Source organism: Megachile rotundata, chromosome 10 (assembly GCF_050947335.1).
Source record: "Megachile rotundata isolate GNS110a chromosome 10, iyMegRotu1, whole genome shotgun sequence".
In the NCBI taxonomy this organism is placed as follows: Eukaryota; Metazoa; Arthropoda; class Insecta; order Hymenoptera; family Megachilidae; genus Megachile; species Megachile rotundata.
Genome location: NC_134992.1, coordinates 17,387,016 through 17,409,844, shown reverse-complemented (window position 1 = coordinate 17,409,844; position 22,829 = coordinate 17,387,016). Strand labels below are relative to the sequence as shown.

General features: G+C 36.1%; 2 protein-coding genes and 2 long non-coding RNA genes across 14 annotated transcripts; 2 read left to right on the top strand and 2 right to left on the bottom strand.

Moving 5' to 3' along the window:
• The first annotated feature begins 106 nt into the window (after nucleotides 1-106).
• LOC100879760 (scm-like with four MBT domains protein 2) lies at nucleotides 107-4,498 on the top strand. Of its 6 annotated transcripts, none has more exons than XM_076536447.1 (8): nucleotides 107-456; nucleotides 575-644; nucleotides 1,217-1,629; nucleotides 1,706-1,795; nucleotides 1,867-2,381; nucleotides 2,456-3,306; nucleotides 3,378-3,713; nucleotides 3,817-3,941. In XM_076536447.1, exons 2-8 carry the CDS (start codon nucleotides 599-601, stop codon nucleotides 3,888-3,890), a joined length of 2,325 nt encoding a protein of 774 aa, XP_076392562.1. In that variant the 5' UTR covers nucleotides 107-456; nucleotides 575-598; the 3' UTR covers nucleotides 3,891-3,941. The 6 variants fall into 6 exon arrangements, with proteins under 6 accessions (XP_076392562.1, XP_076392559.1, XP_012150224.1 ...); XM_076536444.1 differs by adding an exon at nucleotides 4,090-4,498 and having other exon boundaries at nucleotides 109-456; nucleotides 575-641; nucleotides 3,378-4,027; XM_012294834.2 differs by adding an exon at nucleotides 4,090-4,498 and having other exon boundaries at nucleotides 135-456; nucleotides 3,378-4,027.
• Nucleotides 4,499-4,946: 448 nt separating this feature from the next.
• LOC143265270 (uncharacterized) lies at nucleotides 4,947-6,905 on the bottom strand. Of its 2 annotated transcripts, XR_013039668.1 has the most exons (4): nucleotides 6,769-6,905; nucleotides 6,436-6,648; nucleotides 5,923-6,328; nucleotides 4,947-5,838 (listed from the first exon to the last, which is right to left on the bottom strand). It is a non-coding gene; the product is annotated as an uncharacterized LOC143265270 (long non-coding RNA). The 2 variants fall into 2 exon arrangements; XR_013039667.1 differs by having other exon boundaries at nucleotides 5,923-6,648.
• A 95-nt stretch (nucleotides 6,906-7,000) lies between these two features.
• On the top strand, nucleotides 7,001-18,344 carry Nrg (Neuroglian). Of its 4 annotated transcripts, none has more exons than XM_012294832.2 (11): nucleotides 7,001-7,065; nucleotides 8,748-8,824; nucleotides 9,589-9,721; nucleotides 10,227-11,642; nucleotides 11,743-12,203; nucleotides 12,266-12,622; nucleotides 12,699-12,957; nucleotides 13,032-13,352; nucleotides 13,432-14,081; nucleotides 14,504-14,593; nucleotides 14,705-18,344. In XM_012294832.2, the coding sequence occupies exons 2-10, from the start codon at nucleotides 8,770-8,772 to the stop codon at nucleotides 14,590-14,592; spliced, it is 3,741 nt and encodes a 1,246-aa protein (XP_012150222.1). In that variant the 5' UTR covers nucleotides 7,001-7,065; nucleotides 8,748-8,769; the 3' UTR covers nucleotide 14,593; nucleotides 14,705-18,344. The 4 variants fall into 4 exon arrangements, with proteins under 4 accessions (XP_012150222.1, XP_003707333.2, XP_076392539.1 ...); XM_003707285.3 differs by having other exon boundaries at nucleotides 14,501-14,593; XM_076536424.1 differs by lacking the exon at nucleotides 14,504-14,593.
• On the bottom strand, nucleotides 17,062-22,532 carry LOC105663749 (uncharacterized). Of its 2 annotated transcripts, none has more exons than XR_013039665.1 (6): nucleotides 21,585-22,532; nucleotides 21,187-21,449; nucleotides 20,922-21,104; nucleotides 20,407-20,524; nucleotides 20,084-20,321; nucleotides 17,062-19,189 (listed from the first exon to the last, which is right to left on the bottom strand). It is a non-coding gene; the product is annotated as an uncharacterized LOC105663749 (long non-coding RNA). The 2 variants fall into 2 exon arrangements; XR_013039666.1 differs by having other exon boundaries at nucleotides 21,693-22,532.
• Between the last annotated feature and the right edge of the window lie 297 nt (nucleotides 22,533-22,829).

The window sequence follows — 22,829 nt, the reverse complement described above, 5'->3', positions numbered from 1 at the left end:
CATGATATAAAACACCGTGAATATCAACATTTTTAAATTTTAAAATGATGTTGCTACTTTTAATTCTGTTTTAACTTTGTAGATCTAAATCATGAACCTCAATTGATTAAAATAATTCTGGGTTACTTGCTATATAATGTGATTCACACAAAATTTGCTCCCAGTTCGGTAGTAGAATCAAACTTATATTTTGAGAAACTCCACAATAAAGTAGTGGTCAGTTCATAAAATGTATATGCTCGAAGGTAATTCAAAATGTTGGCCAATTCAAACTAGGTAGCTCTGATATTCGGTACGATTGCGCCAAGCTCGTCGCACAAGAGAGATAGCAAACAACAGAGAAGATACGCACGGTAGACCACTATAGAGCGGCACGGACGGCTACGATTGACCATACTATTTTTCTTTAAAACGAACTCACTCAAATTTCGAAAATAAGCGCTTACAATAAAAGAGGTAAGTTGTAAAATATTTTACAATCTATTGAAGATATTCGTTATCAACTGACATTGCATATACATTTCTATATTAACGCGGTCACAATGGAAATTGATTTTAATGTATTTATGTACAGGCATTATAATATTATAACGAAATCATGGAACCTTGCGAGAATCGATCACAAGAGAAAATGCAAGAAGGTGGTAAGATCAAATTAATTGTATTCATGACCGTTTCATACTTTGATTTGTGCAATTTTTATTATATAACATTGATGTTTATATTAAAATTATAATTTCTATTATTTGGTAACCTTTTTAAGTTTTTTGAAACAGCTTCGACTGTACATCGTTGATTCTGCTACGGACGTTATATATAATGCATTTGCAAGGTTTTTTAAATTACGTTAGCTTGTCGTCTGGGGTTTGCCAAATCGTTAATAAAACGCGCGAAAAAGTTTATATCATTTCGTTAATCGTATCGTTTCGATAATGATTAATCTTGCTAATTATTTTAATATTTTTAGATATGAATTTTAAAAAATATAATTCTGTTATCATAAGATAATTATGAATTATTAAATATTAAAAATATGCACATATAATCAATTAATTTCATTAATAATTTTTATTTTTTGTACTTTTAAAAATTTGATAAACCATAATTAAACATGAATAATATAATTTACTTCTACAGGTATTAATTTATTTTGTAAATTTAGAATATGTTGAATGTATTATTAAGCCATAATAAAAAATTAAAATTTATTTTTCAGAATATGGTTTCTTTTGGCAAGATTATCTTGATGCCACAGAAAGCGTGGAAGTACCACAAATTATGTTTCCACATGTGGAGCTGACACTTCAAAGCGGCATTGAAATTGGCATGTCTCTTGAAGTGCCAGTTTCAAAAAATACAAATGAAGAAGATATTAAATATTGGGTAGCTTCTATTGTAGTAGCATGTGGCCCTTTATTACGGCTACGATATTTTGGTGGAGATGATAGATCGTTGGAATTTTGGTTCAATCTTACTAAAGAGGCTGCTCATGAACTTGGTTGGTGTGTAAAAAATAATAAAAAGTTAGAACCACCTGATATTGTGCTCCAAAGATCGCCAGATTGTATGGAAACATTACCTGAATTCTTAAAAACAGCTCGTACTGTTCCATCAGAAATGTTGTCAGGAGTTAGTGATTGCTTACAAATTTATATGTAATAAAATGTTAACTTCATTTTTCATTATTAATTACCCTTGTTTGCAGGAAGGACTAAGCATGACGGAAAGAATTAAACAAGGCATGAAAGTTGAAGTTAGTGATATACTACATCCTTACAAATTATGGGTTGCTACGGTAAGGATACATTTGCAGATTTCATTTTATTATATGTGGATTTTTATTTAACATATGTATTACTGCTTTAGATCATAGAGAATGTAGGAGGACGACTTCTATTAAGATATGATACTCCTGGTTCATCACGTAAAGACTTTTGGATGTTTTGTACATCAGAACACCTTCATCCATATGGATTTGCATCTAAATCAGACTCTAATTGGTTTCTAGAACCTCCTAGTTCTATAGTAGATTTGCACACATATGAGGAATGGAAGGACCTGTTAGAGTCCACACCAAAAAATTATGATCTTCCAGAAGAGTTATTTAATAACTTTGTAGAACATCCCAAACATGAATTTAAAGTTGGCATGAAAGTGGAAGCTTTAAGTCCCACCAATCAAATAAATATATGTCCAGCTACTGTCATTAAAGTATTCGATGATACTTACTTTCTTGTACATATTGATACTTATAATGAATCATCAAAAGGAATTGATCTTGAAGCATGTACATACAACAGTACAGAAAAAAATACTTGGCTTTGTACAGCAGAATATCCATATATATTTCCAGTTGGATGGGCAAAGAAACATAATATCAAGTAAGTATAATATATCTTTTCCTAACATTCTGTTCAAAAACGTTTATTGCAACCGAATGTTTTATCACTTTCAGAATAGTACACCCGAATGGTTGGACTTCAAAAGAAGACGAATTCGACTGGGATGAATATTTAAGAGACACCCAAACAACTGCTGCAGAAGAGACTCTATTTCCTGAGAGGCAAAGTGCCACTGATGCAGGCTTTGAATGTGGTATGCGGTTAGAAGCAGTTGATCCAGAGTCCGAAAATGTGATTTGCGCAGCGCACATTACAAAAATCGTTGACAATCTTTTATGGTTGAAATTAGACAATTACGAAAACACAAAACCGGAACATATAGTTGACATGCATTCCTTGCAAATATTTCCTGTTGGATGGTGCGAATCTAATCATTATCCATTGAAACCGCCAAAAGACTATATAGAAATCTGTAAGAAGTTACAAATGCCTGAGAAAGAAGACAAAAAGAACAATGTTTTGGATATACCAATATCTGAACCGCGTTCATCACTGTGGTGTCCAAAGATATATTTCAATTACCGGTGTTTTACTGGTCCTATGATTTCCAAAGGAAAATTAGCAACTTTACCGAAAGCAGTAGGACCTGGTCCAGTAATTTTAGTTATGAGAGAAGTATTATCAATGATCGTGTCCGTTGGGTATAGAAGCGCTCGTATTCTAAAAGTACTTCAGTGTGACTCGAAGCCGGATCCTGGATACCATTTAGAAGTTTTAAAAGCAAAGCATAAAAATAATACATATCGCGCTAGTGTTGCTGTTGTAACATCTGGAGACATGGTAGCTGATTTTTGTAGAAACATTTGTAGGAAATTAATGGTGTGCCCAAATTTATTTGGCCCTTTATATGTACCCGAAAACGAATGTCCAGATAAATGTCATAAGACTTCCAAAACAAAATTCAGTGAGTAATTATTTCGTTATATTCGTATTTCATGTTATCGTGACTTTTATTGATCGAACAATTAATGTTAGCAGCATCCATGGGTACCGGCAGAAGAGGTAAGCCAAAGGGTTACACAAGTATCATGGTGCAGAAACCAAAACCATGGGGTGGTAGACGAAAAAGGAGACGTGGTAGATGGGCGAACAGAGAAAAGGAAACTCACGATGACTTCGATCAAGAGGACGAAATGCCATTCATGTCATTGGATCTGGCTAAACATGTATCAGGGGTTGAGGAAACCCTTGATGGACGGCCACCTCTTTCTGAAATAGATATCATGATTCAGAAAGGTTTGGAAAAAGGAGAGAAATCTGATGAATTTAAAACAGAGCCGCCATCGAGTAACGCATCAGAAGATTCTGGAAGTTCGTTTAATGATAACAGAAAAACAAAAGATAGAGAAAGCCCTAATAGTTTAAGCAATAAACAACATTCGACGAAATATAACCAAAGTAATGCCATTACTAGAGCAAACAAGAGGGAGCGTGATTGGGATACAAGTATCGAATCTGATTGTTCGGATGCGGATGCAGAATATGTGAGAATGCAGAAGAAACAAAGACGGCCAAAAACGCGAAAGCTCGATTCGAATCCATTATTCTGGACCGTAGACGATGTTTTCAGATATTTGAGAAAAACGAACGATTGCAAAGACATTGCATACAGAGTGAGACAAGAGGTAATTCGTAAATTAAATTTAATAACAAAGTTTTGCATTACTAATCGATAATATTTTTGCAGGAGATTGATGGACTTGCGTTTTTATTGTTAAATTTGCCATCTCTAACGCAACATATGAAACTTCGAACTAGTCTAGCAATGAAACTTTGTCGTCACGTTGAACAAGTTAAAGTTACATTCTTTTTACGACATATTAATGAGACAGAACCAGAACAGTATCAAATTATGTAATTTTAAAAACTAGGAATTCAATTCGTTATATTATTTATATAGTGTAATACAGTGATAAGCAATTGCACCTGTATGGAGGGCACTCGCGGGCACCAGTAGAAAGTAGCCTGCAAGCCCTGTATTCGTCTAATTATCAGAAGTGGGCAGATCGTAAATTATCCTAGGTAATTTCCTAGGCTCTCTATAGCCTCCACTAGGTTGTTCCCAAATTCTGCCTAGGCTTCTCCTTGGTCCCTTCCTGCCTCTCTTTAAGTTTTCTCTAGTCTCAATTTAAACTTTCTCTCTAGGTTCTTTTTAAGCATGTAAACCGGTGCCCATGAGTTCTTCAGTGGCCATTTAATCTGCCCATCACTGATGTAAATATATTGTATCATGAAAGATAATCAATATTAAGATGTTTATTGTATAATATTGACAAAAATTTTTTTATTTATATATGAATGAATGCAGGACCGCATTATTTTTACATAGGCATATAATGTATTTAATTATGATCTTATATATTTAAATTATTTTTGTTATATATCGTAATTTTAAATATTTTGTTAACTAAACTGATTGAGATAATCAGAAAGAGTACCTAAAATATTGAAAGAATATTTTTTTTAATTGTATCAAATTTGTACAAAAACAGATCTTTTACTTACAAATTTCTTTTTGTACTATTAGTATTATTATTATTAATATTTGTATAAACTAGTTAAATTTTTATTTTGTATATTGACAATAAAAAAAATCAATACATAGTTGAAAATATTATGCAGCTGTATGGGTTCAGCTAAGTTAAGCTTAACGCATAGATTTAAGGGATCGTTGTTTTTCCTTACCCCAATCTAAATTTGCAACAATGCTCTTACACGCTCTATGTACTAGACTGTACTTTTTGAAACTTTGCCAAATTATGTGTACTACAGATACTATGTTAAGCTAGAATTACAAATGAATTAACAAGTATCAATGGACAGTTATTTAGAAATATGTTTTGACGTGCATGTACATATTTTAACTTGTAATTCATAATTGTAATTTTTATTGTATGGATACAATGAAAATAAAATCTTTATGATTTTTCAAGTACATATCATACATATCATATTTCAATGTTTTAATTACACGCGACATAGTATTAACGAATGGAATAAAACATTCAGAATGAACAGTAAGTTCTTGTTGGAAGTCAACATCGACTTATTTAGTATCTCATCCAGCTCATCCCAATGTGTTCTATCCTATCAATCGTAACCAAAAGAAATGGTGACGGAGTACTTTGTAAGCAACGCTCGTTACCCCTCTATGTGTGGTCGGAACTAACCCGAAGACCAAATATGTTTACAAGCGTAATTGCTAACATAATTTGTATGCGAAGTATAGAACATGATAGTTCGTACATTTTGGCTTCACCGAATGCAACTAAACATATTTGCTGAACATGCATTTAACTCGTAGAATACAGCTTGACCTACATCGTTGTACCCAGTTTTCGATCGAAGGTTTAAATTTACACAAACGTATTTCTTATCAGAAAGAGAATCCGTTATTGGTTCTTCCAGTAAAGTTATCTTATTACAATATTTATATCTGTGCAACGAATGTTAAAAGATTAGAACGTGTACTGTTTCCATGTAACCGTATCTATGATTATTTTAAGAAATATCAAGATACCTCTGGTTGATGTGTAACAAATCATTAAGTATTCAATGAAACTTCATTCGTCTTTAACTGTTTCAGGATACAGTGTACTGTTTCATATATTTTCTTATGTAATGATAGTGCACCGTATTTATATATTGAAAGTAGATCTCGCAGCTTGAATGACGACGCGTCAGTTACCCTTATTTAACCTGTGTCAATTTTAAAATGTGTCCTCTTCCCCCTTTTTGCAAAGTATACGCAGCTGCACTTTAGCGTCCTATACATAGAATCAACGTTTACTTAGGGGGCGCGCCTTTTTCGAATCTGGCGCGACTTGTTAGAATTGTATAGATCTAAGAATATTAGAACAGACCATTCTTTGAGAGGGGATAAGGAAAATCAAAGCCTATCTTTTATTGGTTGATATTTGGTGCAACTACAAATTGAAAATTTAAAGTTGAAAATTTGAAATTTGTACATTAAAAAATGTGTAAATTTGTAATTTATAACTTTGGAAAGTTAAAAATTTGAAAGGGTACACACTTTTATCAACCTGTGTTAATCAGTGATATCAACTTTCTCATAATTGGCGGTACAGAACATACACTTAAAGGCAACCAATCAAATTTGGGCATCGGCTATTAGGTCCCCCCTCCCATGTTGGCCTCACTCTCCTAGCCGTCAATCCTAACTTATACTTCGTTTCTATATTCCTAAGTCCATGCTCGACCGTTATTGGTTACAGGACACTCACTTCTGTAAAGGAACATTCACATCGTTCAATGAAATTCATTAACAAATCTGTAATTTTCTAATAAGATCGAAAGAATACTACGCTTAATCAAGTGTTGAATGAAAATTTTACTTAAGCACTACCTTATCGAATAAAGTATTTATAGTTGTTCGTAAAGATCTTCGAAATGTCAAGCTTTTTCGTAGAACAGCTCCGTGTGAGGGGTCCGTTAAGTTCAGGCGAGGATGCATCGGTGTGAATCAGTGTATCCGTAAAAGTGGCTAGTGGTGGGGGTCGAGTCTGCAACACATGCAACTGTGCACATCTACAGTAGTACAGTACCGTACGGTGCGTTACGTGTACGAGTCAGTGGTTTTTTGATGATGCCTTGGTGATGATGGGATTTTAACGTTCGAACACTTCCTAAAATATTGAGATAGGTGAGCTATTTATTATGAAAAAGTGAAATATTGCATTAAAGTGGCGCCTAGGTAGAAATCGTGCGAAATTCACGAAAGGAACGAGCAGCGTCGGCGATCAATGTTGGTTCGCGGGTGTGCCCGTTGCCCAGCCCCGTGTGTTCCCTTTTTCCCTTTTGGTCCCCATGAGAAATCCGATTTCTAACTAACGCCCGATCGATACTGTTTCTTTGCAAGACTGCATGAAAAGGACGACAGTGTGGAAAGGTGATTGAGTAAAACAGTGGTAAAAATCTTCATTTTATGTACTTTTACTATGTTATGATTTCGAAGGACAACTTTGGTGAGATCATCGTAACACCATCACCTGTTTCGACGATCGTGCGCGATCCGAAAACGAGTTTTGTTATTATATGTTATATTTATTCGTGATTTCTTAGTTTTCAATTTAAGAAGTAGATTTTCTATATTTGTGGTTTGCTGCATGATTAGCCGGTCGGTTGACACATGTTTGATCCATTAATCATTAAAATTATATACATATATGGAACAGTTATCTGTACTCTTGATGGTTACGAATTTTGCTGTTCTTAACTTCCTGCTTGGTATTAATAACTATACACTTATCATTTCATTTACTACGTTTGTTATGGATGCCGCAAATATGTGCCACACTTCATTAATACTATTTTTAATATTGACAATATTAAGATTAAGTAGATCAAATGTGAATCTACTGTGTTCGCAGTGAACGTGTTAACCTAGATCTAACATTATCGATACTAATTTTCTAACATTTTGATTAATGTCAGTAACATTAATTAAATCTAACGTGACTCAGTTTCATTCCAATAACAATAATGTAATATTATTGATTATAATATTAATATTATTAATTGTTTCCGCAATGAACGTGTGAACTAGTTTGCTGCCGAAGCTGAGAAATGGGTCGATCGTTGTGTGCCACAACGATTGCGCGCCAACGATCTATCACGCGATATCGCGTGAACGGATTTAAATGTAGTACGGAATTGGATATTTATCACCGACAAATTTTGCATTGTCAAACTTGTACGCAATATTGCGTGGATATATGAATATTACGTCGCCAATAAAGTATGGGATATCGCAAGATTAGTTTCCGCTTCCCGGCAAAAACAAACCATGCGATTGACAATAGTATTTTAGCTATACAGTCGAATATATTATTTGTATGTGAAAATCGAAGATAAAAAAATCCTAAAATACCAGAATTTTAAACATTCCGTGGACCTGTTTCGAATTGATCGAATCCGAAAACAATACGTCTTTAGCTTCTGAGAAACTTCGAATTAATTTATTTGTTATTCTTGGTTTCTCTTATACCGCGAAGAGCACGCCCAGTTTTTGCGTCTCCATTAGCAACAGTGTATGCATCATCGGGTAATATTTTTACGAAATTCCGAAATTTCATTTGTTTATCTCAAGTGATGATTTGTACAGTTTATACGAAGTGGTTCAGACGTTGCACAAAAAAAAGATCTCTTATGAATGCGAATAAAGTTTGCAAAGGCTGTCGTGATTTCATTTGGTATATTCTTTTGAATTGTAAAGATTCAAAGGACGAATGTATAGAGGTGTGAATCTATGATTTATGTCGTTCAGAAGTAGAAATCATTTAACACCAAATTTTGATGTTTTGATGAATACTTTTCTATTTCTAGCTTGAGAAAATACCGGCCGATCATGAAGTTCATAGTGTGCGTCATCTCAACACTGATACTGCAGACGTCGGCTATAAGTAAGTGCAATTCCGTCATCTCATTTTACAGTAATGTCTCCCACATTGTCCGAACCGGTGGAATTCGATATTTCGTATATTTTTATAATAATTTGTTTTATAAATATTTTCATTCAGAAAAATAATCGATACACTAGGATTTAAATCCCTCTTCTCTTTAAATCCTTTTTGCTCGTTGTTCTTTTCTTTGTTCGGCAAACTACTAAATGAGCTGCGAAGCTTGAATTACAATTCTGTTACTCCCTTATTGTCCCATTTCGATTTCGAGCTAAAGGATATTCTGGGACACATTATTGTATATGTCACAAAAATTCGAAATATTATATACACATGATGCAGCTAATCAGGTTTTTTCATAATATTTCGTAATTTTTAATTATAGTCCGTGTCGTGGATATTATAGGAGGTGAAAATTGTAGCAAATGCTAGAAACAAATTACCTTTATTTATTTAAAAAAGAGTTTTATGTCGTAGACATTTTTTTATTAAAATTTTATGTGATTGCAAATTTTAATTTTATATTTTGCTTACATACTAAATTTACCTGAATGTAATTATAGTATGTATTTAATTGAAAAAATATTTGTAATAAATATAAAAGAATTTTTTAATTTCATTATGTCCCAATCCTTATATTTAGCCCTTTATTATATTTATTTTTCTTAGTTTTATGTAGTTGCTAAAGTAATTCAATAGACTGCATACAAATATGATACTTTGCATAGTTGCTATATTATATCATTGTCATTTGTATCTTTCATTAGTCCAATCTCCACCACGGATATCCAAACAACCCCCGACAGATGAGCAGTTATTTCAAGTGGCTCAAGCAAAGATTAATGAGAATGACAAACCGTTTTTAATCGAATGTGAAGCAGAAGGAGAACCTGCACCGAGGTAAAGTTAATTTAAGTGAAAAATAAATATATTTTGTTTCATTTCTGTTTGATCAAAAACTTTGACAATTCCTATGTAAACAAGAGTAATTTTTTGCTCAGATTAATTTTCAAAGAATGAGAAACATTTTCCAGATAAATTTCATTCATGTAGTTTCATTGCACTTATACTTAAGTATGCTGTCTCTATCCTGCAAAGAAGCCAGAGTAACTGGTCTTAATTACCAGGATGACCTCATAGACTTAGGGGGTATAAAGTTACCAGTACTGATAAAGATACCTTACTTGTGGTATAAATTGTAGATGTATGGGAGTGGTCACAAACGCATTGAAAAACAGTAAACAATGCGACATTTATGTGTGCACTATATATTGTATAATATACAAGATAATCATATACAACATTAAACTGGACTGAAATAATCAGTTTTAATTGTCTTCCTGTTAAATTATATTGAATGAATGTTACATTGCATTTATTAATTTTATCATTTTGGTTTATTTAGGTATCGCTGGATTAAAAATGGAAAAAATTTTGAGTGGCCAGCATATGATGATCGTATATCTCAGCAGCCAGGTAGAGGCACACTAGTTATTTCAAGACCTCGAGACGAAGATTTGGGCCAGTACCAGTGTTTTGCAGAGAATGAATGGGGAACAGCAACATCTAACTCTGTTTTTGTTCGAAAAGCTGAACTAAATTCATTCAAAGATGAAAATCCCATAAGTCTAGATGCTAATGAAGGACAGCCATTTAAATTAACCTGTCAACCGCCAGATGGTTGGCCAAAACCAAACGTATATTGGATGATTCAAAATATTGCTGGAAGCATCAAATCGATCAATAATTCGCGAATGACGTTAGATCCTGAGGGTAATCTTTGGTTCAGTAATGTAACCAGATACGATGCCTCTGATGATTTTTATTATGCGTGTGCTGCCACGTCGTTATATAGAAACGAATACAAAATAGGAAATAGAGTTTTATTACACGTTATTTCTTCCGGAACGTCAGCTAGTCAAAATAAACACGAACCCGTCAAACAGTATGTTAGTAGAAAAAATGAAGTTGCCTTACGCGGTAATAAAATCGAATTATATTGCATATACGGTGGAACACCATTGCCGCAAATAGTGTGGAGCAAAAATGGTCAACCGATTAAAACGAACGATAGGATAACGCAAGGGAATTACGGTAAATCGTTGATAATCAAACATGTCAATTTCAAAGATGAAGGAACGTATACCTGTGAGGCATCTAACGGAGTAGGAGATGCGAAATCAAACTCTATAAACTTGCAAGTAATGGCAGTACCATTTTTCACTATTGAACCTGAAATTATAAATGCAGCTGAAGACGAGACTGTTGAATTCAAATGCGCAGCTAGTGGAGTACCCACTCCTGAAATTAAATGGATTCATAATGGCAAACCGATATCTGAAGCACCACCGAATCCGCGTAGGAAAGTTACAGCGAATTCCATCATTATAGAAAAACTAACCAAGAAAGATACGGGAAATTATGGTTGCAATGCAACTAATTCATTAGGTTATGTATACAAAGATGTATATGTAAACGTGTTAGCTTTAGAGCCTGAAATTATACAACCACCGGCGGACATGGCTACTGTCGATGGTAAAACAGTAAGAATCACTTGTCGCGTGTTCGGAGCACCAAAACCAGCTGTAAAATGGATACGGAAAGGTCAAGAATTAACCGGAGGACGATACAAAACTTTAGATTCCGGGGATTTAGAAATTGAAAATGTAATATTCTTGGACGCTGGTGTTTATACGTGTCACGCTTCGAATAAATTTGGAGAAGTAGAGGCGACTGGTAATTTGGTAGTGAAAGAACATACGAGAATCACGGATGAACCTGAGGATTATGAAGTTGCTGCAGGTTCTACTGCAACATTTAGGTAAACTAGTATTGCGCTCTGTAGAGTCATGTAGCGAGATTCTACTGTAATTCATTTTTGAATCGACATGAAAATGTATTAATAATGCATTTTGTTTTAGGTGTAATGCTGTTACAGATTCAAGTTTGACTCTAACAATTGATTGGTTATCCAATGGAAAACCTATAGACTTTGAGATGGAACCACGGTTCATACGAAGCACCGATTACTCCTTAATGATCACAAAAACGACTGAATTAGATTCTGGTACTTACACGTGCGTCGCACGTACAGAGTTAGACGAGACAAAAGCACAAGCAACGCTGATTGTTCAAGATGTACCGAACCCGCCGAAATTACTTAGCGTTAAATGTATGGAAAACGAAGCTTCCGTACATTGGACGCCTATGGGTGATAATAGGGCTTCTATCTTAAGATATACCATTCAGTATAACACCACTTTCACACCAGACACGTGGGAAATATCTAAAGATGCCGTACCAGCCACTGAACAAACCTATGTCGTTCCAATGTCGCCATGGGCGAATTATACGTTCCGTGTATTAGCGTGGAATAAAATAGGTAAGAATTAAAAAATGAGAAAATAATTATCTAGTAATTATACGTGTCGATATTTTTCATAGGACCGTCGTTACCATCGCCGCACAGTGATGTGTGCACCACCTTGCCAGACGTTCCTTATAAGAACCCGGACAATGTCGCGGGTAAAGGAACCACGCCACAAAATCTCGTTATATCCTGGACAGCGATGCCACAAATCGAGCACAATGCACCGAAGTTCATGTACAGAGTATATTATAGACGGGACATACCAGGAGAGAAGTGGACCATAGAGGACATACAGGATTGGAAAAAGAATAGTTTAGTGGTAGACAATCAACCTACTTATCAAAGATACAAGATCAAAGTTGTGGCTATCAATGCTAGAGGAGAATGTAGAGTTGCGCCGGAAGAAGTAACTGGATACTCTGGAGAAGATGGTTCGTTTTTAATAAAAATATACTTTTAATGAATATTTTTTGAAGTAACAGTTATTAAAAATTATAATAATTACAGTGCCTCTACAAGCACCCACTAACTTCACACTGAATCAAATAAAGTCCAGCACAAGTGCACAGTTTTCTTGGAACCCTGTTCCCGAGGAATCAGTGCGGGGCGAATTACAAGGATACAAAATTCAAACGTGGACGGAGAAGGATGGCGAGAAGGGGCTGCGAGAGATCGATATAAGAGGTGGGAACAGATCCCACGCATTAGTCACCAAGTTTGTTCCATTTAGCAAGAACTACGTTAGAATACTAGCGTATAATGGCCGGTAATAATAATTATATCGTTAATTAATGAATATTTACGCGTACCTGTGTGTTTAATGTCAATTACTTGCGTTAGATATGCTGGACCACCTTCTGAAACTTTGAGTTTTGACACACCAGAGGGAGTTCCAGGAACGGTTCTCAGTCTCGAAGCGTTCCCAATGGGTTCCAGTGCTTTGTTCTTAGTGTGGACAAAACCTGCTGAACCGAATGGTAACCTGACTGGTTACAGAATTTATTACGAACTCGTAAATGGAACTACGTTAGGGCCTCTATTAGAGAGGAAACCGCACATAACGGATCCAGAAGCCACAAGTGCGAAATTGGCTGCGTTAGCGCCCGATACGAAATATCGTGTACACATTCGGGCTACGACGAAAGTTGGCCAAGGAAACGAGTAAGTCCATCAATTTATTAACTACCGTTACAGATTGATTTGTCTATTTAATACAACATACTTCTTAATCTTCTTTCAGTTACTTCATCGAACAGAAGACGCGTACGTCTCAGCGCCCAGATGTGCCTCAATTTACCTGGGAATCGATTCCAAAAGAGAACGGATATTCGAACGTTAGAATTATTTGGCAGCTGAACCTCAATGGAAATCCAGGCAGCCACTTTTTTGTGAAGTACAAGCTCAAAGGCGAAACGATATCGGCCGAAACGGAGCCGGAATATCAATCGAACACGATCGAAATACGTGGACTTCAAAGCGGTGAAGTTTACGTAATGTCCGTCGTTGCCGTTGACGGAGTTTATTTAACGGAAAGCGAACCGCAGGAAGTGGAAACAAGTAGCGAAGGACCTATCATACAGCCTAAAGAAAATGTCGCAACAGCTGGATGGTTCATAGGAATGATGCTCGCGATTGCCTTCCTTCTTTTGGTACTTATAATCGTGTGCGTTATAAAACGTAACAGAGGTGGAAAGTACGCGGTGCACGAGAGAGAATTGGCAGCTGGTCGCGGTGACTATCCGGACGAAGGCGGATTCCATGAATATTCGCAACCTTTAGATACTAAATCAGCAGGTGGTCGCGCATCTTTGGCATCGTCTTCTCATCAAGATGGAAAGCATCCGGAGTCGGACACCGATTCCATGGCTGAATACGGAGAGGGAGATACAGGTCAGTTTAAAATACAAGTCAATTTATGTTCAGCTATAGTAATCATACAATTTAGGTACGTATAGGTAGATTTTAATAGAGTATGCACCAATTCCCACGAATGCAGATGCGAAGCACATCTAACAAAAATATTAGGATTTACAGTTTCAATATATACGCAAATTCCCTTATTTATGTTTAGTATTGGTGCTACTTCGTTATTAGAAATTTTTTGTAACCTTTCTTTCTTAATCTTAATTGTTTTTGCTCCCACAATTCTGCCCAGAATTATAGCTTAATTTCACTATAAATAACATACACGTTACATATATAGAATAGAGCCTTCGTTTACACATTATTTATTTTTCCTGATTTATCAATTTAATTTCTATTAAGTTTCATTTTTTATTTTATTTGCTTTATCGCTTAATTTAATACAGAAGGTATGAACGAGGACGGATCATTCATTGGTCAGTATGGTCGACACCGTAAGCAAGAACCAAATTCACAAGCATTTGCTACGTTAGTTTAAGGTAGGTTACATTATGCATTCCGTCACGAACAGCAATACGATTGCATCATACCCGTGCGAGATTACGTCTTGAAATGTCAAACATTGAATTGGAATTCTGATTTTGTTAAAGGACGTTTCACGGAGGACGGTTCTTTCATTGGACAATATGGACCCAAGGGTAGACCAGAAGAAACACCGCCCATTCCAAGCGGCACTATGGCCACATACGTGTAACCTCTGCCATTATCTTATTCGAGCCGCATAAAAAAATTGTTTTTCTGTCAGAAGTAAGGTTACCAGCCCTTACTAAGCCGCAGCAGCTCTGCTATGCACCTTGCGCTGGGCGCAATGTCCAACACTATACTGCCAATTAGATTTTGGTTTTGGGTTTTATAGTTTACATAGAAGGATAAGTAAAATGTTTCTATATTGAGCCAGTTAGGAATATACAAGTGATGCACAACGTTTGTATATTCGTATCGTTTAGAGTGATTCCCCTTTAACTGTTTAATACATTTTAGATGTGTTATTCGAGTATTCCTAATAATTTTTAGTATCTCAAGTTGATCTGTAATAATTATTTCATCCACTTATTGCGTGTATTTGACGGGTACATAATTTGTTAGTTGATCAAAAATGATTTATAAATGATACGTTTGTTAAAATGTCTTAAACTAATTATAAAACCCAAAGACGATATAGGTGTTTCATAGCGTGCAAGCTATTTACGAACATGATAAAGTAGAAAGTATTCTAGCATCGACAGTAACATTTTTTGACAAAGCCAGATTGATGATTTGACGCTAAAATCACAGGGTATACGAGTTATGTTTATATTGTTCTAAGTAGGTACGGAAGGCTGCAATATGGGTTTTCTTTGGATTAAGATTGATGCCGAGGAAAGGAATTTCCAAATTTCTAAGTTTGAAAATTTACCAACAAATGGTGATTTTATTTCCTTCTTCGCTACTTTCCCCAAGAAAACCTACCATGCTCGCTATTGTACGGCACAAAATCACGATGTACTTTTAAGGCTGCATATAGGGTCACATCCATCCAATCAATATCAATAATTCGTATTGCCCAAAATTAGTTTATACACCGTACAGACTGATGTTGCTTATATGCAATCTTGAAAACGGAAGGACTGATATTTGAGAATAGTGTCACAATCTGGCTTCGACTGAATCTAATTTTTAACTAAAGAAAAAAAAAAACAAGAGAAATTGTTCTAAAAATCTTTAGATGCAATCAATTTTTACTCTGCCGACAGAGGGCCAAATATAACGAATCGGTGACTATATAACTATTGTGCACTTGCACTTTCATTAACGATACACGAACAACAAAAATATATGAAAGATATTATTATTATTACTAGTATAATATTAAAAAGAACATTGTACATGCACTATAGTAGTTAAAAAAAAATGTCACATGGCCTCTAATTGTTGCTTTTTGTATGTGAAACGTGCTTTAGCTAAAGAAAAGAGAAATGAAAGTCCTTTTATTTTTATTAAAGTTTACTTTACTTTTGGTAATTTTATTATAATCTATAATGAGTATAGAGTATTGATTATTTAATATATAAAGTATTAAATATATAGAGACATATATTATATTGATTATTAATTAAAATAATTAGAGTCTTAAAAGAATGCGATCACACGATGACAGCTATTATTGCGTTTTTTAGTGTATAAAATGTTATTACGAAATGATAGAGATTCGTTGATTTCTGCAAGGATAAATGTACGTTTTTTATTTACTATATGTTAAGTTAATGTATTCAATGCAATGTACAGGTTGTCAGCAAAAGTGTCGTGAACAAATATATCAGGTACAAAAATAAAAAAAAGGTACAAAATATAGGAATATTTAACTATATACATGTACGCGTAAAGTTCGTAAAAATGTATATGATATATTCTGAATCTATGGAAAGTCGAATGAAATAGTAATTATTCTTCCAACTCGTCTTCGAAATTTTAGTATTGTACATTTCGGAACATTTTAGGTTTTTTCTAGGAAAAATGGCAATTTAAAAGAAGACCACTGCCATACAGGCGTTGACCTCGATCGATCCTCCAATATTCGTATTCGAATCATTCGGATACAAGTAGAATTTCAAATCGACGTATTCGAATTATTTGAATAAAGCAAGCCTAGCCATAATACGTGGTAAATCTTAAGTATTATAGCGATTAGTAAATCTTCATCTTATATTGCCATTTTTTCTATTGAAGCCTACCATGCTCTATGCTATACCGTTAAAAAAAAATAAAGTCTCAAAATTTCGTTTAACGACAAACTATAGATTTTAATTAAATATTTGTCAGGATCTTTTTTGCCGATTATCCTGTACAAATGGCTTGGACGTCGTGTATGTAATTTTTACGAACTCTATACATATATATTATATATATATATATATATACACGTACATATGTAGGCGCCTACGAAAGCAAGAAAGGAACGTAGTGTAAATTAAAGAAAATAATAATTTATTGTAAAAATACCGAGATATATAAAAAAGAAGATACAGAGACATATATGTAATATATTGAAGCATCATTGATGGCGAATTTATATCGAACGATGTATTTGCCAGAATGAGCATGGACGTCCAAGTCAATCAGAAAAGTATGCGGTTACGTTTTAATGTATTTTTCTAATCGTAGTATCTTCTGTACATTTTTTCAGCTATCCGTATCCACGTCCTTTTAAGATTTTTTAATCTCTCCGTTTGGATGAAACGCGTCTCGTAACTTACGTATACTTCCAATACTTTCGTACGTGTAACTGGTGTTTTGATACTTTTTAATATTATATTTTGATACTTTTTTCTTTATTATTTCGCTCGTTATTAATATATAGACGTTCTTTCGTATTCACGATAAATATGCATAAGCGTTTAGCACGAACCTCGTGTGTTTGATCTGATTCTTTGTTTTTAAACGATGCATTCAAACGATTTTAGTTAAAACGTCGGGAAAGTAACACTGTGTTAGCGTAATTAGCACAGACCAAGAACGCGATACAAATGACTTTCTACGAGAAACAGTGTTCATTTTACAACGAGAGGACAGCACATGTTACGCGTACAAATAAACTGTTTCAAAAGTAACGAAAAGAAAATGTTATACGCCGACAAAAAGACGAACATGTGTGCGCCTATCGTACATGCTAGCTTTTCACTGTACACTCGTGAGCAAAGTAAACTTTCTTTAGTTGCGAATAGACGTAGGGAATCTTCTACTTTTATCTTCAACGTTATGGGATCAAGCATGCGATCTTGAAAATTTTCTAAATTTATTCATCAATTAAAAAATCAACGAATGACCCTCCTTCCATCGCCATTTTCTCTAGGGAAGCTTACCATGCTCGCCAGTGTACATTATCTCATTACTATTAAGATACTAATACGTTTCCCGATAGAAAGATCCATAAAGAAACTCTCGACTGTTGAACGAGGCACGTTCTTAATGTATATTTCTAGCGGTACCGTCGTTTCAATATTTTTTCTACGGAGTAGAGTTTGCAGAAAGGTTTAGCAACCTGGTTGAAGGTTCTTTCATCTCCTCGTAGCGCGAAAGAGATCGAGGATACACTATACATTGCGTTACAACGTTCTGTCAAATGTAAAATGATTCGTCTTATGTTCGATCATTTATCAGTAACTACGATAACGCGCATTCCAATGCCTGTATAACATCTCCCATGTCAATAAAAACAAAAATAAATAAATAAATAAATAAATAAACAATCTATATGGTTTCGTTCTCGTCTTCTGAAAAATTACAAGTTTCAAGTGTTTCGATTTCGGCGCGATGCAATTTCAGGTGTTCCAAATTTGAATATGTTGTTTTTGGCGTCGTTCTGCAACTTGTCTTTTTATAACTTCGCTGTGTAAATTGTCGCACAGTGTAGTTTTAATTTATCAAAAAGCTTCGATGTTTCTTCCGAAGGTCGTAGAAAAGATATCGTGTAAAAAAGCACAAGACAGGGACCTCCTGCGGTTTCAGAGGAGTCCTTGTTGCATCGTCCTCGAGGACCGAGGCCTATATGTTGTACGGGAGCGCATTTGGTCAGGCAAGCAAAAGCTGCGCGGACAGAAGTCGAACGAGATGTGACCGATAATGTAATTATGCGGGACAGGTTTTTTGTGCTGGTACTCTAACTTGATCTCTCGTGAGTCGCTCTCCCTTTTTTCTACCTGTGCTTCTCTCTTTCTCACACCGTTGTCTTCTTTCCTCCTCTACCGTTTCCTTTCTCCGTCTTTCTTCGCGTCAACCTTTCTTTTATGCTCTTTTCTTTCTCTAAGTTTTCCTACTTTCGCCGATTCCTTTACCCTCCTCGCTAATCCTATCTTTCGGTGTTACCCCACTCTGTCAACGTATCTCCTTCTCTGTCTCTCTTTCGCCATTGCGCGCATTCGAGCATTTCTAGCGAGAACAGAAGAGAAAAAGAACGAAAGGGGAAGACAAGCCGACGACGCAGAAATGTACCTCGCTGCTGACCGTCGTCAGCTATACATGCATCGATGTTAGCGCCTGGTTGCCTGCTGGAGAAGCTGCGCGTGTCCGTGTGTGACCAGGAAGGTGTGCGTGGTGTCCTGCGGGAGAAGAGGAGGTAAGGTCGATGCGTACGATGGAGAAAGATCGTATATACGAGTTGCACACGCCAATCGGACGCACGAGTACGTTGCAAGGTAAGAATTATAGCGATAAGTTGATATCGTGTGTACACGAACGCATCGTGAAGGCGTACGTTGTCTTGACCAGCGTGGTAACTCAACGGAATCGTAATTTCAATTCGCGTTACAAATAAAACGAACGAAATCCACCTAATTACTGTAAAGTAATTACGTCTAAACAGCAAGCAAGAATAATCCTTTTTAGCAGACTGCTGCGTTAAGGGAAAATTGTGATGAGCAGCTTTAAGTTTAATCCAAGCGATCAATATATTGATCTTCATTTTAATACGACGAAATAAAATTCATTATCTCTTAGCTTATATATGATTATCTTCTATAATATATACCTATTATAACGTATAATATTCAGGATAATATATACTGATCACTTTTTAGTAATTAGACATAAAATGATCCCTCCACTATACGGTCTTCAGGAATGCCATCATGAATTAATTGACGATTAGAGTTAGGGTCAGATCAGGTTAGTTGACCGTATTTGACCTAACCTGATTTACCAACTATCGGTCAATTTAAAAGATACGGCAATGAAATTTATGGGAACGATCTAATTATGCTTCTGGGAGTAACGATCCTATATTCAAAAGTGCAAGCTTACGAGCTACCGTAAACGTAACACCCTGTATATCGATCGTCCGAGGTCTCCTTAACCAATTGCAAATTCGATTCCGTACCGCAGGACCAATCGAACGTGACGCTCTGTGATGCAGCTTCAAACACGAGACCAGTCGATGAATCAACGTTTAAAAAGCTGAGGACTACATGATTTTGCGTAATGCTCGTTGTACATACGACTGCTCGTGCTTTGTAGCGAATCCAATTAGGTTTGCGACGGTCGTGCAAAAACATTCGATCGGGAATAAACCGGCACTGGCTGCTCTCTCTCTCTCTCTCTCTCTCAGAGGACGGTTCTGCGAGGCTTGCTTCCCCGTTCGTGAGCAGCGTATAATACACGTTTGGATCAATTGTACTCGTTGTATCGGTGCAGCAGCTTTCCACGGCATACTGTATAATATACAGCTCGATTCTCCTGCAACGTTTATCGAATATATCCTTTAATTTCGCTTGGCTATTAGAAACCCGACACGTATACCGAGCCTTTAAAAATTTATTACCCCGCAAGAGATTCCGATACCCGTGAAATCGATTATCTCCAACTCCACCTTTTCTTTTCTCGTCGCCACTTACGCCACGCGGAGAAAAAAGAGAACGACGCGAAATCAAGATCCTGATCTGCAAAAAAAATAACAGTTCAACGTGTTATTATACGATTCTGTTACCCTCACGGAAAAGAATATTATCTCTGTATACGCGGTTCTCTTTAAGCTAACGAAACGCCCGGAGCCGTTTCGCCGGCGTAGAGCGCCATTATAAACGGGGCATATTTTTCAATCGAGCTCGAAACCGAGTAATAACAGTTCCCGGCGTGAATGATCGTTTCTCTTTTCTGAATTACCCTGTACACACGCCCGTTTCGTGCACCGCACAGTGCAACAAGGACAAAACGAGGGAGAGAAAAACCGAACAGCCGTAAGAGATAACAATGGGCCATTTGTTAGATGGAACGTCCCTCGACACGCGGCCCACAATGGACACTATTATCAACTATTCATTGAGCGATCTGTTAAACCTGTTGCTCGATGGATCCGGAGAACGGCCCCCATAGTCCCTCGGGGACCGTCCAATTTGACCTTTAAAAATGAAGATATCGCCCTGATGCTTTTGAGTCGCCGTGAAAATCTTAACCATTCGTCCGAAAGTCTCCACCATTAATTTACATTTCACGCGGACGATTTACCCCGTGGAGAAAAATCTGGAAAATACGAATAGTCGTTCGTTATATTCGTCACGGTAATACGATTGAAACTGGCAAATTAAATGTCTGGCTTCTTTACTAAGACACGGAGATCCATCAAAGACAGTTCGATGTTCACAAAACTCGATCTCTGGTAGCGCGTCTATCGCGCATCATGCATTATTCATCGTCCGGGTTCCATCCGAACCCGTAGTCAGAAATAGTAATGCAGTCGCAGAGTATCCCATTATTATGCTCTTGTTTTCTATTTTTGCGCCGATTTCGATACCGTGAAGAGTCTTCATCGATTCAACGAGGATCTGGGACTTCTTTCCAAAATTCATAGCAACCTCTCCGTAATTTCTGAAATTTTAATAAATCATCGTTAGCAGATATTCAAATGTAAGTTTTTTAAAATTTTAGAGAATTCTGATATAATGATAATATATGAAAATAATTAATTTTATGTATAAAATGCTCTCTCGCTATATGACCCACCGAAAGTCCTTTTAGACATCTAATGGACCTGTACCACTACTACAGCCATCTTTCCGTTCATATTCTCAAAATCAAAGATCATTAGAAAGTTTTCAATTTATTCTTTACCAATCGTGTATGGTGTTCAGAGACGCCCAGTACATGTCTCGAATGTATGATGTGCCTTTCGTCGTCTGCACCTGTTTGTAGAAAGTTTCTGGCGATCTGGTATGTTTCTCAGAAGATCAATCGTGTTGCGAGAAGTTACTCGTCTCTGTGAGGCGCGAAAAATGTTTGCGGTTTGATCGACCACAAGCGTCAGAGTGTAAAATCGAGCATGTCGTATATGTCATGGCACCTAACAAGCCGGCCTTTGTAATGGATTGCAAAACGAACATGGAAATGCGGTTTAACATTTGATAGTAAGAATACCGTACCAAGAAACACTCGACGGTGAGAACGATGAAGTTACTGCGTTCAAATTTGCCGTTTCGTTCGGTAAGGGTGCGTTTAAACTAAGCGAGCGATTCATTTCGATCGGATTTAGTTACACGCGATTCAATTCTGCATGATTTAATCTAACACGATTCAATTCCATGTGAATCAATTTGACGCAGTTCAATTACCCACAATTCGATACTATACAATTCGATCCGACGCCATTATGTGTTTTAATCTAACGCGATTCGATTTCACTCTTCAGTACGTTCAATTCGATATATTTCAGTACGGTAGCATTCAGTTCGATATATTTCGATTGGACATAACCGTACAGTGCACCGAACATTTTTCTCGATAGTTATATTAAATTAACCTGAACGAATGTTTTTGCTCGTGTCAGCTTTGTCTAAAAGCTTTTATATATTTTATTCGTACGAATAATATGTTATATTTAAAAAGTAAAATATTCGAAAGTCAAAATTAATTCATTATTTTGATCGACTATATTTTATACTTGTCAATAGGCGTTCGAAACTCAGCAGTGTCCCCCTCCCTTGTCACGACATTGTTCGTGGCCTATAACCTCGTTTCGCCAAAAGTTCTCGATCGTTCACTAGCGATCGATTTCTGACACCTCGCGGATTACTCATGAAGGATTCGAGAGAAGGCTAAAGATGCCGATAAGTCAATGGCAAGCTGGTGTCAAGCCCAGGAACAAAGTCCAAATTGCAACGGTGAATTCTCTTTGCCGAATGCAAAGATAGACGGGCAGGGACGCGGAGGGGAATAGTAGACGCGGTACGAAAGAGAATGGAAGAAGAAACG